This window comes from Xyrauchen texanus, chromosome 39 (genome assembly GCF_025860055.1).
Source record: "Xyrauchen texanus isolate HMW12.3.18 chromosome 39, RBS_HiC_50CHRs, whole genome shotgun sequence".
Taxonomy (NCBI): Eukaryota; Metazoa; Chordata; class Actinopteri; order Cypriniformes; family Catostomidae; genus Xyrauchen; species Xyrauchen texanus.
Genome location: NC_068314.1, coordinates 14,543,985 through 14,557,613, shown reverse-complemented (window position 1 = coordinate 14,557,613; position 13,629 = coordinate 14,543,985). Strand labels below are relative to the sequence as shown.

General features: G+C 41.9%; 1 protein-coding gene across 8 annotated transcripts in view; it reads left to right on the top strand.

The window, feature by feature from the left end:
* The window catches only part of atp2b2 (ATPase plasma membrane Ca2+ transporting 2), a 258,483-nt gene that overhangs the window by 187,585 nt on the left and 57,269 nt on the right, over nt 1-13,629 (top strand). For 4 of the 8 annotated variants that reach the window (XM_052111374.1, XM_052111373.1, XM_052111381.1 and 1 more), the window contains 4 exons: nt 2,959-3,084; nt 9,058-9,183; nt 10,856-10,888; nt 11,590-11,682. In XM_052111374.1, the coding sequence (XP_051967334.1) occupies nt 2,959-3,084; nt 9,058-9,183; nt 10,856-10,888; nt 11,590-11,682 (378 nt within the window). The remainder of the gene's footprint in view (nt 1-2,958; nt 3,085-9,057; nt 9,184-10,855; nt 10,889-11,589; nt 11,683-13,629) is intronic. The other 4 variants (XM_052111375.1, XM_052111377.1, XM_052111378.1 and 1 more) reach the window with 2 other exon arrangements.

Here is a 13,629-nt window from a genome sequence, read left to right as displayed (position 1 = left end):
GATTATGGCACTCATTCATCATGGCCTTATGCAACGTCACAACATTTGTTTCCATCCAGAGTTGCATTCATTTTTGGCCGAGATCTTGTATTGATGATGGGAGAGTCGAACCACTCCGTAAAGTCTTCTCCAGCACATCCCAAAGAATTTCAATGGGGTTAAGGACAGGGCTCTGTTGTGGCCAATTCATATGTGAAAATTATTCCTTATGCTCCCTGAACCACTCTTTCACAAATTGAGCCTGAGTCTATGCTCTTGGCATAGTCATCCTGCAATATGCCTGTGACATCAGGGAAGAAAAAATCCATTGATGGGATAACCTGGTCCATTCATGTACTCAGCTGAATTTTATACTATTGCGGCATAACGTTGCTGAGCCTAGACGTGACCAATTGAAGAAACTCCAGATCATAACAGTGCCTTAAATCCAAACAACTACTTTTTTTTGTCCAGGCAGTATATTATGCTTATATATTCTAATATTTTACGTCTCTAATAAATATAACCTGTTTAAAAGCTGTTTAGATATTTTTACTGAAAAACAAGTCAAAAATTAATGATTAAGTAAATTGTATGCGGTTAGGGTTGTAAATTCTGAAATATTAGAAAGATATTCTGTTGTGAAATGCTTAAAAAAGTGCTACCTTAGAGGATCAGCTTTGGAATATTTGTAGATGGCAATATTGATGCAAACTTTTTGGAGAAACCTAAAGGAATATTGGAAAGGACACCAAGGTACTTAACAGATTATAAAATATAGTTCATCGTTGAGTGTGTCTCTGTTCAGAAACAGTTTTGTCTCCATTATGTCTTTGACCATTGAGTTTTACCCCACGTTAAGCTCAAGAATGTGCAAACAAGTGGTCTCTGACATTTTACCTACGGCCAAATTTTAAGAGCACTATGCCTTAAGCACAACACTATACATCACGTCACTCATGCAAAGTCAGCTGACATCATCATGATTTTTTTTTTTTATATAGATTTTTGTGCAAGCATGTGCTTTTGTCAAGGCTGCATGGGTCAAGTGCAATTTAATTTTGAGGTCCTTCTCCAGTTATTGCACTGTCTGCATCCTGTTAAATATTTAATTTCCTGTCAAGCAATGTCAATATAAATGAAGACAGCTCATTTATAACAATTTTGGTAGTGTAACTTAGCTGTATCCAGTGCATCCCTTGCTCTGTTTGTCGCCTACGCTGCCCTGGACTGCGATGTGTTGTATGTTCTTTATCAGCCTCACTGGGACTGTTGGTTCTTGTCTTGCTTGCCCATGTCTCTCACCTGCTTACAATATGCTTTGCTTCTCTCACATTGTACATTGTTTTGTAAAATATATTTGTTTAATGTTTCATGTTTAATATTTGTACAGTGTTTTTGATTTTTGGAAATTCATTTTACAAAATAAACTTATTATTATTATTATTATTATCTATTGATAGCTCTTTGATATCATCTGCTGGTGAAATCCCTAAAATGCAAATGCAGGAACTGATTTCAGACTTTGCAGTGAAATAAGACGTGGTTCTTAAATGTCTTAGCGCAATGACCTATTTCTCAGGAAAATAGCAAATTGTGCTATGCCACTTTATTAACAAACAATCAGTGGTGCGTTCTCAGGGCCAGCAAAGCCTTCTCTACTGGCCTAACATGTCAAATAAATAAATATTTTTCATTACTTTCATTCTCAATCACCTTTTTGCCTATGTGTTTTTAATCGCTTTCCACTCTTAATTAATCTACACACAAATAGAGAAAAATTTAAAGTTTATCCAGTCAGAATTTATTCCTTGATGCTTACAAGCGAAGCGTGACAACTGTTTCACAAATCACATGCCCAAAGCAGAGAGCAAGTCTGAGCTCCACCCCCTCGGGCCTTCAGAATTTTCACAGAATCCCTCAACAGTGCAAATGAATGAGCAGCTAAAGTCAGATTGTCAGATTCATCAGCCAATCAGATTGATTTATTTGTTCTTGGTGGGCGTGATCTTTAGGATATGTCCCGTTGAGGCTTTCTAGGTGGCCTTGAGTGACGCAATCACACTTTAAGTGACGTAATTTGAAAGTGAGCAAGAGATCTCCCTGACGAGTTGACTGTCATTTATTGCCGCTATCACCATTGAGAAAGAGATCCTTATGGATTTAAAAACACGAGATGGTCTGCATGACCGTGTGATTGCTTAATTTATTAAACAGGAATAGAGGACTGATTTTAACTTCAAGCAAATTGGTAAGTGCTTTTTACATTGATATAGCAACATCAGGACTGTAAATAAGGCTGCTTGAGCATTCAGTGTCGGATCAAATTTTGAAAAGTCCCCCTATGGAGTTGGTGCCATATGCAGACTGCGTAGTCTGCTTATAACAAGCAGTGGTACTGCATACACCCACAGATATCCAAACACTCCCACCCATGCCCACTTGCACTTTGTGCTGGCACGAAAATTGTGCTTATGATTAGTGCTCTGATTAAAATTTGATAAAAACAGAGAGCATGGTCGTTGCTCTTAGCGGTGCCCCTTGCGTGGTCATGAATATAGGTAGCTGTTAATAGTGAAATCAACAAACAAGCCAATTCATTTGCATTTTTCAGATTTTAGCTTTAATCATTAAAACATTTCTTAAAGGTGAAGTGTGTAACATTTTAGTCCTACCAAGAGAAACTTTTTTTAATTTTATTTTGTATTCCTTTTGGTGAAGCAAGTGGCACAGAAATTATACACTTCACCTTTAATATATAAATATCGTACATATAAATATATTTTTTTAACAAACAGAAATGATATGTTTATTTTTATCCAGGTTTGCTGGCAGCTGTTTTGACTGTTTAGCACATTAACAGCTGCTTAGAAGTTTCAGATCCCAGCCAGACTGCATCAAAATGTCAATGTGAATATAAATTATGATCTATATTTATGTTCATATTTTCATCTACTAATCATACATTACTGTGTTCAGGTGACCTGCTTCCAGCTGATGGAATCTTGATACAAGGCAATGATCTGAAGATTGATGAGAGTTCATTAACGGGAGAATCAGACCATGTGCGCAAATCTGCAGATAAAGACCCCATGCTTCTCTCTGGTGAATGTCCACTTTACTATTATATAATATGATATACATTTTCAATTGATTTCTCTACGAATTGCCAGTTTTGGGCTAAATTCAGAATTTAAGAATCGGCCTTTTGATTAATGAGTTGGAATTTAATTTGCTACGGCTCATAGGATGTTGCATTTTAATTTGAAAAGAAACAACGTAAATGGGAATTTACTGAATAGCAATTTAAAGAAATTAAAAACAGTCACACAACAGTGGAAATAAATTTGCCTGATAGAACACAATGATAATTTGACTAATTAATTATGCATATGTATTCCTTGAAATGAATAACAAATGTTCTTTTGTCAAGATTTTACATTTTTCTCTAAACCAAGTTCAATGCATTTCAAGTCAAGTCAAGTGTTTTTAATGTTGTTTCAACCATATACAGTTAGTACAGTACACAGCGAAACGAGATAACGTTCCTCCAAGACCATGGTGCTACATAAAACAACATAGGACAAACCCAGAACCACATGAGACTACACAGACTAAATAACATACCTATATAAAGTGCACATGCAAACGTGTGCAAAAAGTATAGGACAGTACAATAAATTGCTAAAAATGACACGACAATAGACACAGTAAGAGACAGTGCAGCGCCGACCAGTACACAGTAGTGCAAAAGATGACAGTTTCTTTTAAAACAATGAACAAAGCCATCAAAACAGCTTTACATTTTTTTATACAATATATTAAAATTAATAAATATAAAAAATTCATATTGTCCAAAAAACTTTTTATACAATGCAGCTCTATATTTAATTAATTTACTATTGATTTTATAGAAAAAAACAGTCATCAAACATTAAAGTCAATCAGCATTGGTGGAAATATAATCACATCACTTAATGTCATTTACATATTAAATTAAAAGGAACTGAGTAAAAAATTGTATTTGATAACAATGGTGAAACATTACAGCTCTCTGTTCTGTGTTGTGTGTAAATATATGTTCATTTGAAAACATAAATTTAGAGTGGTATTCCTGTGCATTCTCACAGATTGCTTAAATGACCCAGTTCCTCGTCGGTCGCTCACTCGATGTTGTGTTGAATGAAGCGATTCTAGGGGAGTTTCTTGAAGGGCTCGGTTACCTCTGAACTTGAGAGAAGGCAAATGAGAATTTGGCAGACAGAATTTCCATGTCCCTCCCCCGGACATATGGGTATAAAAGGAGGGAATCGTGTATCTGTTCATTCAGATTTCTTCTTCGGAGCCGAGCGGTTGTGTGATCAGCAAACTGAGATCACTTCTGTTCCACTCACCTCCACAGAGCATTGCTGTTGGATCTGCGGCATGTATCAGTGGCTTTCTCCTTCTCTGCATGGCAGTGCAGCTTTGCCCCTGGGCGCTTCGACAGCGCTTCTATAAAATAAAATTTTTCTTAAGAGTTTATTTCTCTAAAAGAGTACCCACAGCAGGCGTTGAACGTCCTTTTCAAGAAGCGTCTTTTTAAAGAGACCTTTCCGCCCCTGTGTAGTTCCTGGATGCGGTCGATATCTCTCCGCCCCTGACAGTCATAGACGCTGCCTCGTGTGTCTGGGCCGCAATCACACTGAGGTAGCGTTTGTGGACGGTTCTTGTTCTTACTGCGAGAACTTAACCATGGCAACGTTGCGGTCACGTCTTTCCTTCCTAAAAAAGAACGCCACTCCAGCTGCCACCGCCACGTCCTCCGGGCCATGAAGGTCACAGTGCGGACACTCGGGCAAGCGATGGCCACCCTCGTGGTCCAGGAACGTCACCTGTGGCTGAACCTGGTCTAGATGTGGGAGGTAAACAAAGCCAGCTTTCTCAATGCCCCCGTCTCCCAGCTTGGCCTATTCGGTGACACTGTCGTGGACAGTGAAGAAACAGACAGAGGCCATTTCCCACATCATGCCCCACCGCTGTTCCAGCATGGGCCGTGCTCCGTCTGCTTGCCGAGGGCATCCCCCTGTGGCTTCCAAATGTCAGGCAGCTCTGCCTCAACCTGGGCCCAGCTCTCAGCCCCAGCATCGAGCGCCCCGCAGGAAGAGCACGCCTCCCGTCTCTTGGACATCTTCGAGGACCTGGAAGGCTCCCAAGCGCTCCTGAGATGGATGACCCAGGGAACGAGATGTTTGCTCTGGAGCTGGTAAACAGACCACTCCATCCCATGGTGGAGGGCCTTGAGGATAATCCTTATTTACCCTTATTTCCTTTGCCGCACCCCCTTCGGGCTGCAGTACTCACATTCTCAATAAAAGAGCGATTTCTTCATTCCCTGGGTCATCTGACCCGCAAATGCCGTTCTCACAGCAATCCGGTGCCACACTCCGGCAGTCCCGGCACCCCAGATGCAGACCCCTTGCCTCCGGACCCACAACTATTGTCCCCCGGATGCCTACAAGGGACCATAATCCTCAGTCACTGTGCGTGGAGCCAAGCAAGTGATTAGATTCTTCTCTCATCATCAAAGCCTCAGGACATGCTTTTGCCTCCCGATGCAACACTACCTGCTTCGCCCCGCTGTGAAGCCCCGCCAGGTGCATCAAGAATGATCATCCCCCTAGTGCCCCTCGCACGGAGCTTGGACGTGTGGTTTTCACTTCCCAACCCATCAGCGCTAGCTGGCCAGCACCATCTGACTCTGCTATACAATCCATTTCACCAGGCCCCCACTCCCTTTCGCAGGTGTCCTCTTTACCTTGGTGCACGGCAAAGACGCCAACACCCTACGCGTGGAGATCACGACCCTCTTACTCAAAGACGCGATAGAGCCTGTCCCTCCAGGCAAGCAAGCTCGCCCCGGTTCAGAGCATCTCTTTTCTCTGCATGGAGTTAGACTCAGTCTCAATGACGAGCGTGCAGTCTGTGCTGAAATGCCTCTCTTTATTCAATCCAGGCACAGCGGTTCCTCTAAAAAAATTCCAGAGGCTCCTGGGGCATATGGAATCCTCTGCGTCGGTGGTGCCCTGGGGTTGATGCATAAGAGACCGCTTCAGCACTGGCTTCAAGACTGTTTGAGTGACCCCCGCCTGCCGTCAGACTTTCAACTCCTGGACAGACCTCTGTTTTCTGTGGACAGGAGTCCCCCTACAGCAGGTGTTCTGATGAGTTCTGGTCACCACAGATGCCTCCAAACAGGGTTGGGGAGCCGTGTGCAACGGGCATGCAGCTGCCGAATCCTAGATGGGGACCCGGCTGGGTTGGCACATCAACTGCCTAGAGTTGCTGGCTGTAATTCTTGCCCTGCAGAGGTTTCTCCCACTACTTCGGGGCTAGCACGTCTTGATTTGCTCAGACAGCACCACCACGCTAGCGTACATAAATGACCAAGGTGGCGTGCACTCTCATCACCCATCTCCTCCTTTGGAGTCAGCAGTGACTAATATCGCCACTAATATCCCGGGCAACCACAACACAGCAGCGGACGCACTGTCGCGACAGGGCGCACTCAGCTGAGAGTTTATGCTCCACCACCAGGTGGTCCAGCTGATTTGGGAGAGGTTCAGCAATGCACAGGTAGACCTGTTTGCTTCCCAATAGACCTCCCATTGCCCGCTCTGGTACTCCCTAGCGGAGGCTCCCCTCGAGATAGACGTGCTGGCACACAGCTGGCCCCTGGGGCTGCGCAAGTATTCATTTCCCCCAGTGAGCCTACTTGCACGGGTGCTGTGCAAGGTCAGGGAGGACGAGGAACAAGTCACTCTACTGGCCCCCTATTGGCCCACACAGACTTGGTACTTGGAATCTCATGCTCCTCGCGACAGCCCCTCCCCAGCGAATTCACCTGAGGAAGGACCTTCTTTCCACGGCCATACCTCTGGAACCTCCATGTCTGGCCCCTGGATGGTATACGGAAGATCTAAGTGGCTTACCACCTGCTGTCGTAGACACAATAAACCAAGCCAGAGCTCTCTCTACCAGGCAACTTTACACCCTGAAGTGCCGCTTGTCGCGAATTGGTGTTCTTCCTGAAAAGACCCGCAGAGATCTGGGAGGAGGCAGACCCAGCCTTTTCGCTGCTGTGTCCAGTGCATGCTTTGCATACCTATGTGGAGCTCTTTGTCTGATTTGGTGGACAGCAGAAAGAGAACGGCGTCTCCAAACAGAGGCTATCCCACTGGGTCGTTGACGCCTTCGCTTTCTCCCCCTTGCGGGTTCGAGCACACTCGACTAGAAGTGTGGCATCCTCGTGGGCACTGGCCAAAGGCACCTCCCTAGCAGACATCAGCAGAGCAGCGGGCTGAGTAACACCCAATACCTTTATGAGATTTTACAATCTCAGGGTTGAGTCGGTTTCGTCCCGTGTTCTCTCAGGTCCGAGCACATAGAACTTGGGTATACGGAACGTCTGACCGGGTGTTCTGCTTGCACATAACACCTTTCCCCTCCACTGAGGTGATCACGTGCGCTCTTTCCCCAGGAGAGTTCACAAATTTTGCGCTCCCTGGATGTTCTTCCTCCCTAGCCCTCTGGTCTGCGAATTCAGCAAAGGAATTTCCTGACCAGATGCACTACGGGTACTAATTACTCTGCACTGGAATAGGTGCTCCACAGGATGGGCCTTCATGGATTAATCCCCCTGTGTGTATTTTCCACGGTACGGTCCCCTTACTGGCGGACCCGCGTCTCCTTGGGCAGTCCCCTCTGCCCTCCGGTCACCGTGTTTGTAGTTAGGATCTACCACTGCGCCACTTCCACATGTTGCCTGAAAACTCATGTAAAGTATTTTGCCACACTTTACCCCCAGCCTGGGCAGGTTCTGGCCTCCTCTGGGACTTTTCCCCCTGAAAGAATAGGCGTTGGAAAAGAACGCCTTCCCTGATGCTTGTTATAGCGTTAAATGGCCCCAGCTGCTTTAACACTATGCGAGAAACATAGAGAGAAAAAAAAGGTGCGGCTGGCGCAACCTGCTACCATGCTTGGCACGGCGCTTGTTCCCCCCCTTCGGGATGCCGAGAATCAAAAAAATTTATGAAGTTTTTATGGGGCATTGGGGAAGGGTACTTGCAGTCTGACTCAGCCTGTTGCTTTGGCACACAACTGCCTGCCCGCACCTGCGTCAGCAGCTCACGTACACGGTTCAGCACATGTCGTGATTGAATAGGTGCCCCTAGTGTCGCTTCATTCGACACACCGTCGAGTGAGCGACAGACTAGTATGTCCGGGGGAGGGACATGCAAATTCTGTCTGCCAAATTCTCATTGGCCTTTTCTGAAGTTCAGGGGTAACCGAGGCCTTCAAGAAAGTCCCCTAGTGTCACTTCATTCGACACAACATCTCGTTCTCTCCATCTGGGAACGGAGGTTACAACAGTAACCTAGACGTTATCACTTTTCACTGTTGGTTTGCTGACAGAAGCCATTACTACAGTAGCTCCTGGGATAAAGATACAATGATAGAGTGTGATTTCAAAAGATTCCTAAATCATCATTTGTGAAATTTACCCCTCCATTTAAATTTACCAACCATATAAGAGATAACTGTAAGCTTTACAAACAAGGCAGTAAAAAGTAGAAACAAATGGTGACTAACAACTGTGTGAAAATTAACACTGACAAGGGTGCAAACTATAAGCCTGATTTGCATGGAAAGGATGCACAGAATGACAGTGAATTAATTTAAATGTGAAAAAGACACTTTTTTTTTAAATGCCACATGCAAACTGTTTGAAATGTTTTGTGAATTATCCTGAGTTTTTTCTTTAATGATATTTCAATGCAACTTGGCCTTTTATTGCGTATTAGTCCTTGAGATTGCTCTTCTTATACCAGTAAAGTGTGGCTCTAAAATAAATCATGTATTAGATTATTTAAATCGTAAACAGCAGTCTGTGGTGTCAGTGCTGTCTAGAGTTTAACGTCATACAGACACTTGCGTGAGTTGAGGTCAGGACTGTCTGTGCTGTCAGTGCTGTCAGTGCTGGCCTACTATTATTTACAGTTTCTTCATTACTTACTACAAAACTAACTGTATCACCAGGCACTCATGTGATGGAGGGTTCGGGTCGGATGTTGGTCACGGCTGTCGGTGTAAACTCTCAGACTGGGATTATTTTCACCCTGCTCGGTGCTGGGGGAGAGGAGGAGGAGAAGAAAGAGAAGAAAGGTAGGTATCTGAAGCTCATCCTTGCAAAACCTCAACAGAGTCCAGGTGAAGCCTGAACTGTTGTGTGTATACCTGTCCTGATCATGGGGCATTTCTGTATGGGTTGAAACATGTAGTTTTACTTATTAATTTAGTAGATGCTATTATAGGACTATACATTTTATCAACTTTCCTGTGCTTTAATTTTCACATCTGTGAGAGTAAACATCAAAAGCAGTATACTGGGGTGGTGGTTTTGTTCCATTCAGAACAAATAAGCAGTAAAATATGTACTAAAATATAAAATATTAAAATCTCAGACAAATTTAGATTATATAGAAAAATGTATTTACCTATATCATCCTTACTCTGCAAAGGCAGCACAAATGTTGCATCTGAAGGCACAGCCTGATCTAATGAAATTGAGGTGAACAACAATTGACAACAATTTTGCAATTCAATATTTACGTGCTGTATAACACGTTTTGCTGCAGTTTTACAGTGAAATGTCCAGCTGGAGTGCCAAAAGCGAGTAAAATGGTTAATTCAAGTGAACAAATTTTAAATTCAGTTACTTCAGTCACTGTTATCGTTCCTACAAAATGATACTTTGTGCATTTTTTGCGATTATACATATAGTAAAGCATTTACACTGATTCTAAGATAGGCATCAGTATTAATGTTGCTCATATTTAGAGTTAGGGATTTAAACAATCCTCTAACCCTAAACTTAGCACTGCACCATATATGCTACAGATATGAATGATTCATTAAATTGTGCAACTTGCTGAGAAGAGATGGTCTATTTATTTTCTATTTGATTGCACTATTTTCACCAACAGATAAAATTCTGTGGACTTAAATTTTGCACAGTCAAGCACCACTAATTTTCAGTTGGAACATGCAAGTGCATAGGAGGAGGCTCTAGGGGCTCGAGCTCCTGGCCTTTTGCTGAGGCACCTCTCAAATACCACCCAAAATGAAAGCTTGCACACGCATATGAAATGCCTTTTTTTTTTACTTAATAATGGTATTTAGAGGTGTACTAATGTGTCAATATTATGCAAAAACTTCAATGCATCGATTATGGAATTTAATACTCAGTTATAGTGACTATAATAATTCCAAATGTGATACAGAAGCATTGCAAATTACATGCACACTCTTGCAACAGACAAGATGTGGGGCATGTGGAAACAAACACGCACTTTAAATGAAAAAATTTCAGTTCGGATTTCTGCCACATAGTTCATAACTATGCGCTCGTATATGAGCAAAATAAGTTAATTGTTGTTCGTTCTTCCCCAATTGCGATTTATTATGCATAATATGGAATATTTGGAGAATACATTTAGGTAGGGCATTACCCATGATCATTATTTTTATAGTCTTTTTTAACTATAAATCTTCACTGCCGGTCAGCAGCAGTATGTCTGTGCACGTCCCTGAATCAGAAGTTGTACATCAATTGTAATATTTCATTGGAATTGACATATTGTTTATACCACACAAATACTTCACTGACTAAAAGTCTTCATCTGATGAATCACAGGACTAAAACTATCAGAATTTTATATTTAATTTAACATCTATTACATGACATTGTGCTTTTTCTGGTTGAGTATTCTGTACTGCCCACACCCATGTTGGCATAAGGCCTTATGTGCTTGTTATTCTGCAAACTGCCACACAGGTCAGGCAATGGAGGATGGCCATCAACTAGCAGGTAGAGTATACACCTTTCCAGGCTGGGGATATCCACAGTAATCATCATTTGTATACCAGTAAACCTTCTTTTCTCTCCCAAACAATGCTTTAAAAATGTAAAAAAAAGAAGATCTTTTTAAGTAGTAAGAGAAACACATTTCATCCATTACACATAGATCTAGAGGTCATTTATTTATTTCTTTAACGAATGATCTTACAGTAATCAATGAAGATATGGATAATTATATTGTATTGTTCTCAGTGCGTATGTTCCGATTTATTAATTTATTTTGTTATTAATGATATACTACAGCCTGCTGATTGTTGTGGTTAAAGCACTTTTTAATTGCTTAGCATGTAATTTAATTTTTTATTTATTTCTTCTTATTATTTTTGTTGTTATTTTGGAAACACCTATTCCTGTCTACTTTAAATATATTATACATATTACAGTATTTATACGATTTTCTAGAAATTTCAGCTCAAATGAGGGCCATTTGTGAATGCTAGCTGTTTGGGCCATTGATCATTGTGTTGTTTTGTGACTCGACTTTGTTTTATGTGCTCATGTTAAGTGTAACCTGTCTTATGTTGCAGTGTTTTTTGCCATTGATGTCATTAGGTTGACATCACCTTTCAGTTGACAGCAGCATATTGAATGTACTAATAATGGTAACAACGCTCTTAACCATGCTACTCTTGTTCATTATTACTGGCTAGACTCTTCCCATCCCTCCTCACACCCCATCGCAACTATAGCTACCGATGGTGCGGCAAGTGCAAATGCCACTGGTAATACCAGCCTAGTCAATGGTAGGTTGAACAGACCTCTGCTGTCTGTCCATCATTTGCTCCGCCTCTTTTTCTCCAGTTGTCTTGATCTTCCTGTATGGTCCTCTCAATGCATGTCACCTCTCCCCGTTAGCTGCCCCCCCCCCCTTCTCTCTTCTACACTTTTTATGTATGCAAATAAAAATGCCACATTGTGGAATGTGCCATTGGATGTAAAACTCTAGAAATTAATTATCATAAGAACTAGGCAATAGTCAACAAACCATAAACAAAATAAAAAATTATACAGTAACTGAAGGTAAAGCAAGTCCATTTTAGAAGGTAAATTTAAAACTTCAGACAGAAAATCATGACATTTTTTGCATTTTCATTAATACATTAAGTAATTGTAGTATTTTTGGTATATTTTCATATTATATTTTACGTGTAACAAGTACATTTTAATTAAATGTTATTTACAAATGGCAGAGTTAAAAAAATGTATGTCATTAGTATTTGTAAGTGTTCAGGCTTAAGTTAAGATGTCATTATAATAGCTTGTAATTGAAAATAATGAGATCTTTATAATGATAAAGCAGGCTTGCATATATGAAAATACACAGAAATATTAGTTCACACTTAAAATGTATCTAATGAAAAGTATATACCTCAAAAGCTTTTCAAAAAAATTATACAAAACATTTTAACCAAGCATTATATTTAGCAAATACTCATTTTAAATTGAGCACAGGCTGATTTTCGATAAAGAAAAGTCTACCTGGTGTTTCCAATTTCGCTGTGAGATCAGTCTGGTTCACTTAATACACCAAGTGTGTGCACAGTTTGGGAAGACTGGGAAACCCTACTGTTGGTTACGCTTTAGTGGCCCAAATGCCCTGGGCTGGACAAACTGCTGGTTGCTCCTTGCTGGAGGATTGCTTTGCGGATAAATCTGCTCTTGCAAGCTTGAGGTATGATTTGGCATCCCCAGCCCTACTGCTGTGGAGGCTCCATGTCTGGCCCCTGAACGGTACTTGCTCTAAAGACAAGGGTTGTCTCAGTCATTGCTCAACACCATATTGCAGGCTAGTGCTCCCTCGATGAGGCAGCTGTACACTATAAAATGGTACCTCTTTGTACCCTGATGGTCCTCCCAGGGTGAGGACCTGGTTCATTGTACCATGCAGCCTATACTAACTCCAAGAACATTTGGATGCAGGAGTCACTCCGTCCATGCTCAAAGTCTACATAATTTCCTTAGCAGCTGGATATGACCCTACTGGCAGGTTGTCAGAGGGCAGACTCCCTCTGATCTTGCAAATTTTTGAAAGGAGCTTGATGGTTGAGGCCCTCTCGCCTTGCTTCTGTCACAGTGTGAGACTCAATGTTGGTCTTGCAAGTGTTTTCAGGTCCACCATTTGAGCCATTATTTGCGGTAAGCTTATGTAAAATCTTGCTGAAAACTGCTGCTCGCATTGGCCTCAATAAAAATTGTAGTGGACCTTAAGGCCCTGTCGATCAAAGACTCTTGTTTGTAGTTTGCATCAGTCTTGTCTACTGTTATCCTTAAGCTTAGAGAAGGTTATGTGCCCAATGTTTTGGCCACTCCCATCAGGGTGCAGGTTGTCACCCTGCAGGCTTCCTTTCCTCCTTTGGTTGAGTCGTACAAGGCTAAAAGTCTGCACAAGCTTGGTCCAGTGAGGGCATTGTACATTTAAATTGACCAGAGTCAATTCAAGCTGTATGATTAGCTCTTTGTCTGCTTAGTAGGCCGCACAAAAGGCCTTTCTGACTCTAAGCACATACTTCCAAACTGATTGGTTAATGCTTGCTTGCTTATGACTCGCAAGGAAAACCATTTACGGTTGGTGTTATGTCTGGTTGGTGCTACCTGAGGATGGGCAAAAGGGGTGTCCTTGGAGGTTATCAGTCTGGTGGCAGGCTAAACATCCCCTAACACCTTTGCCAGGTTCTATAATTTGACCTTTT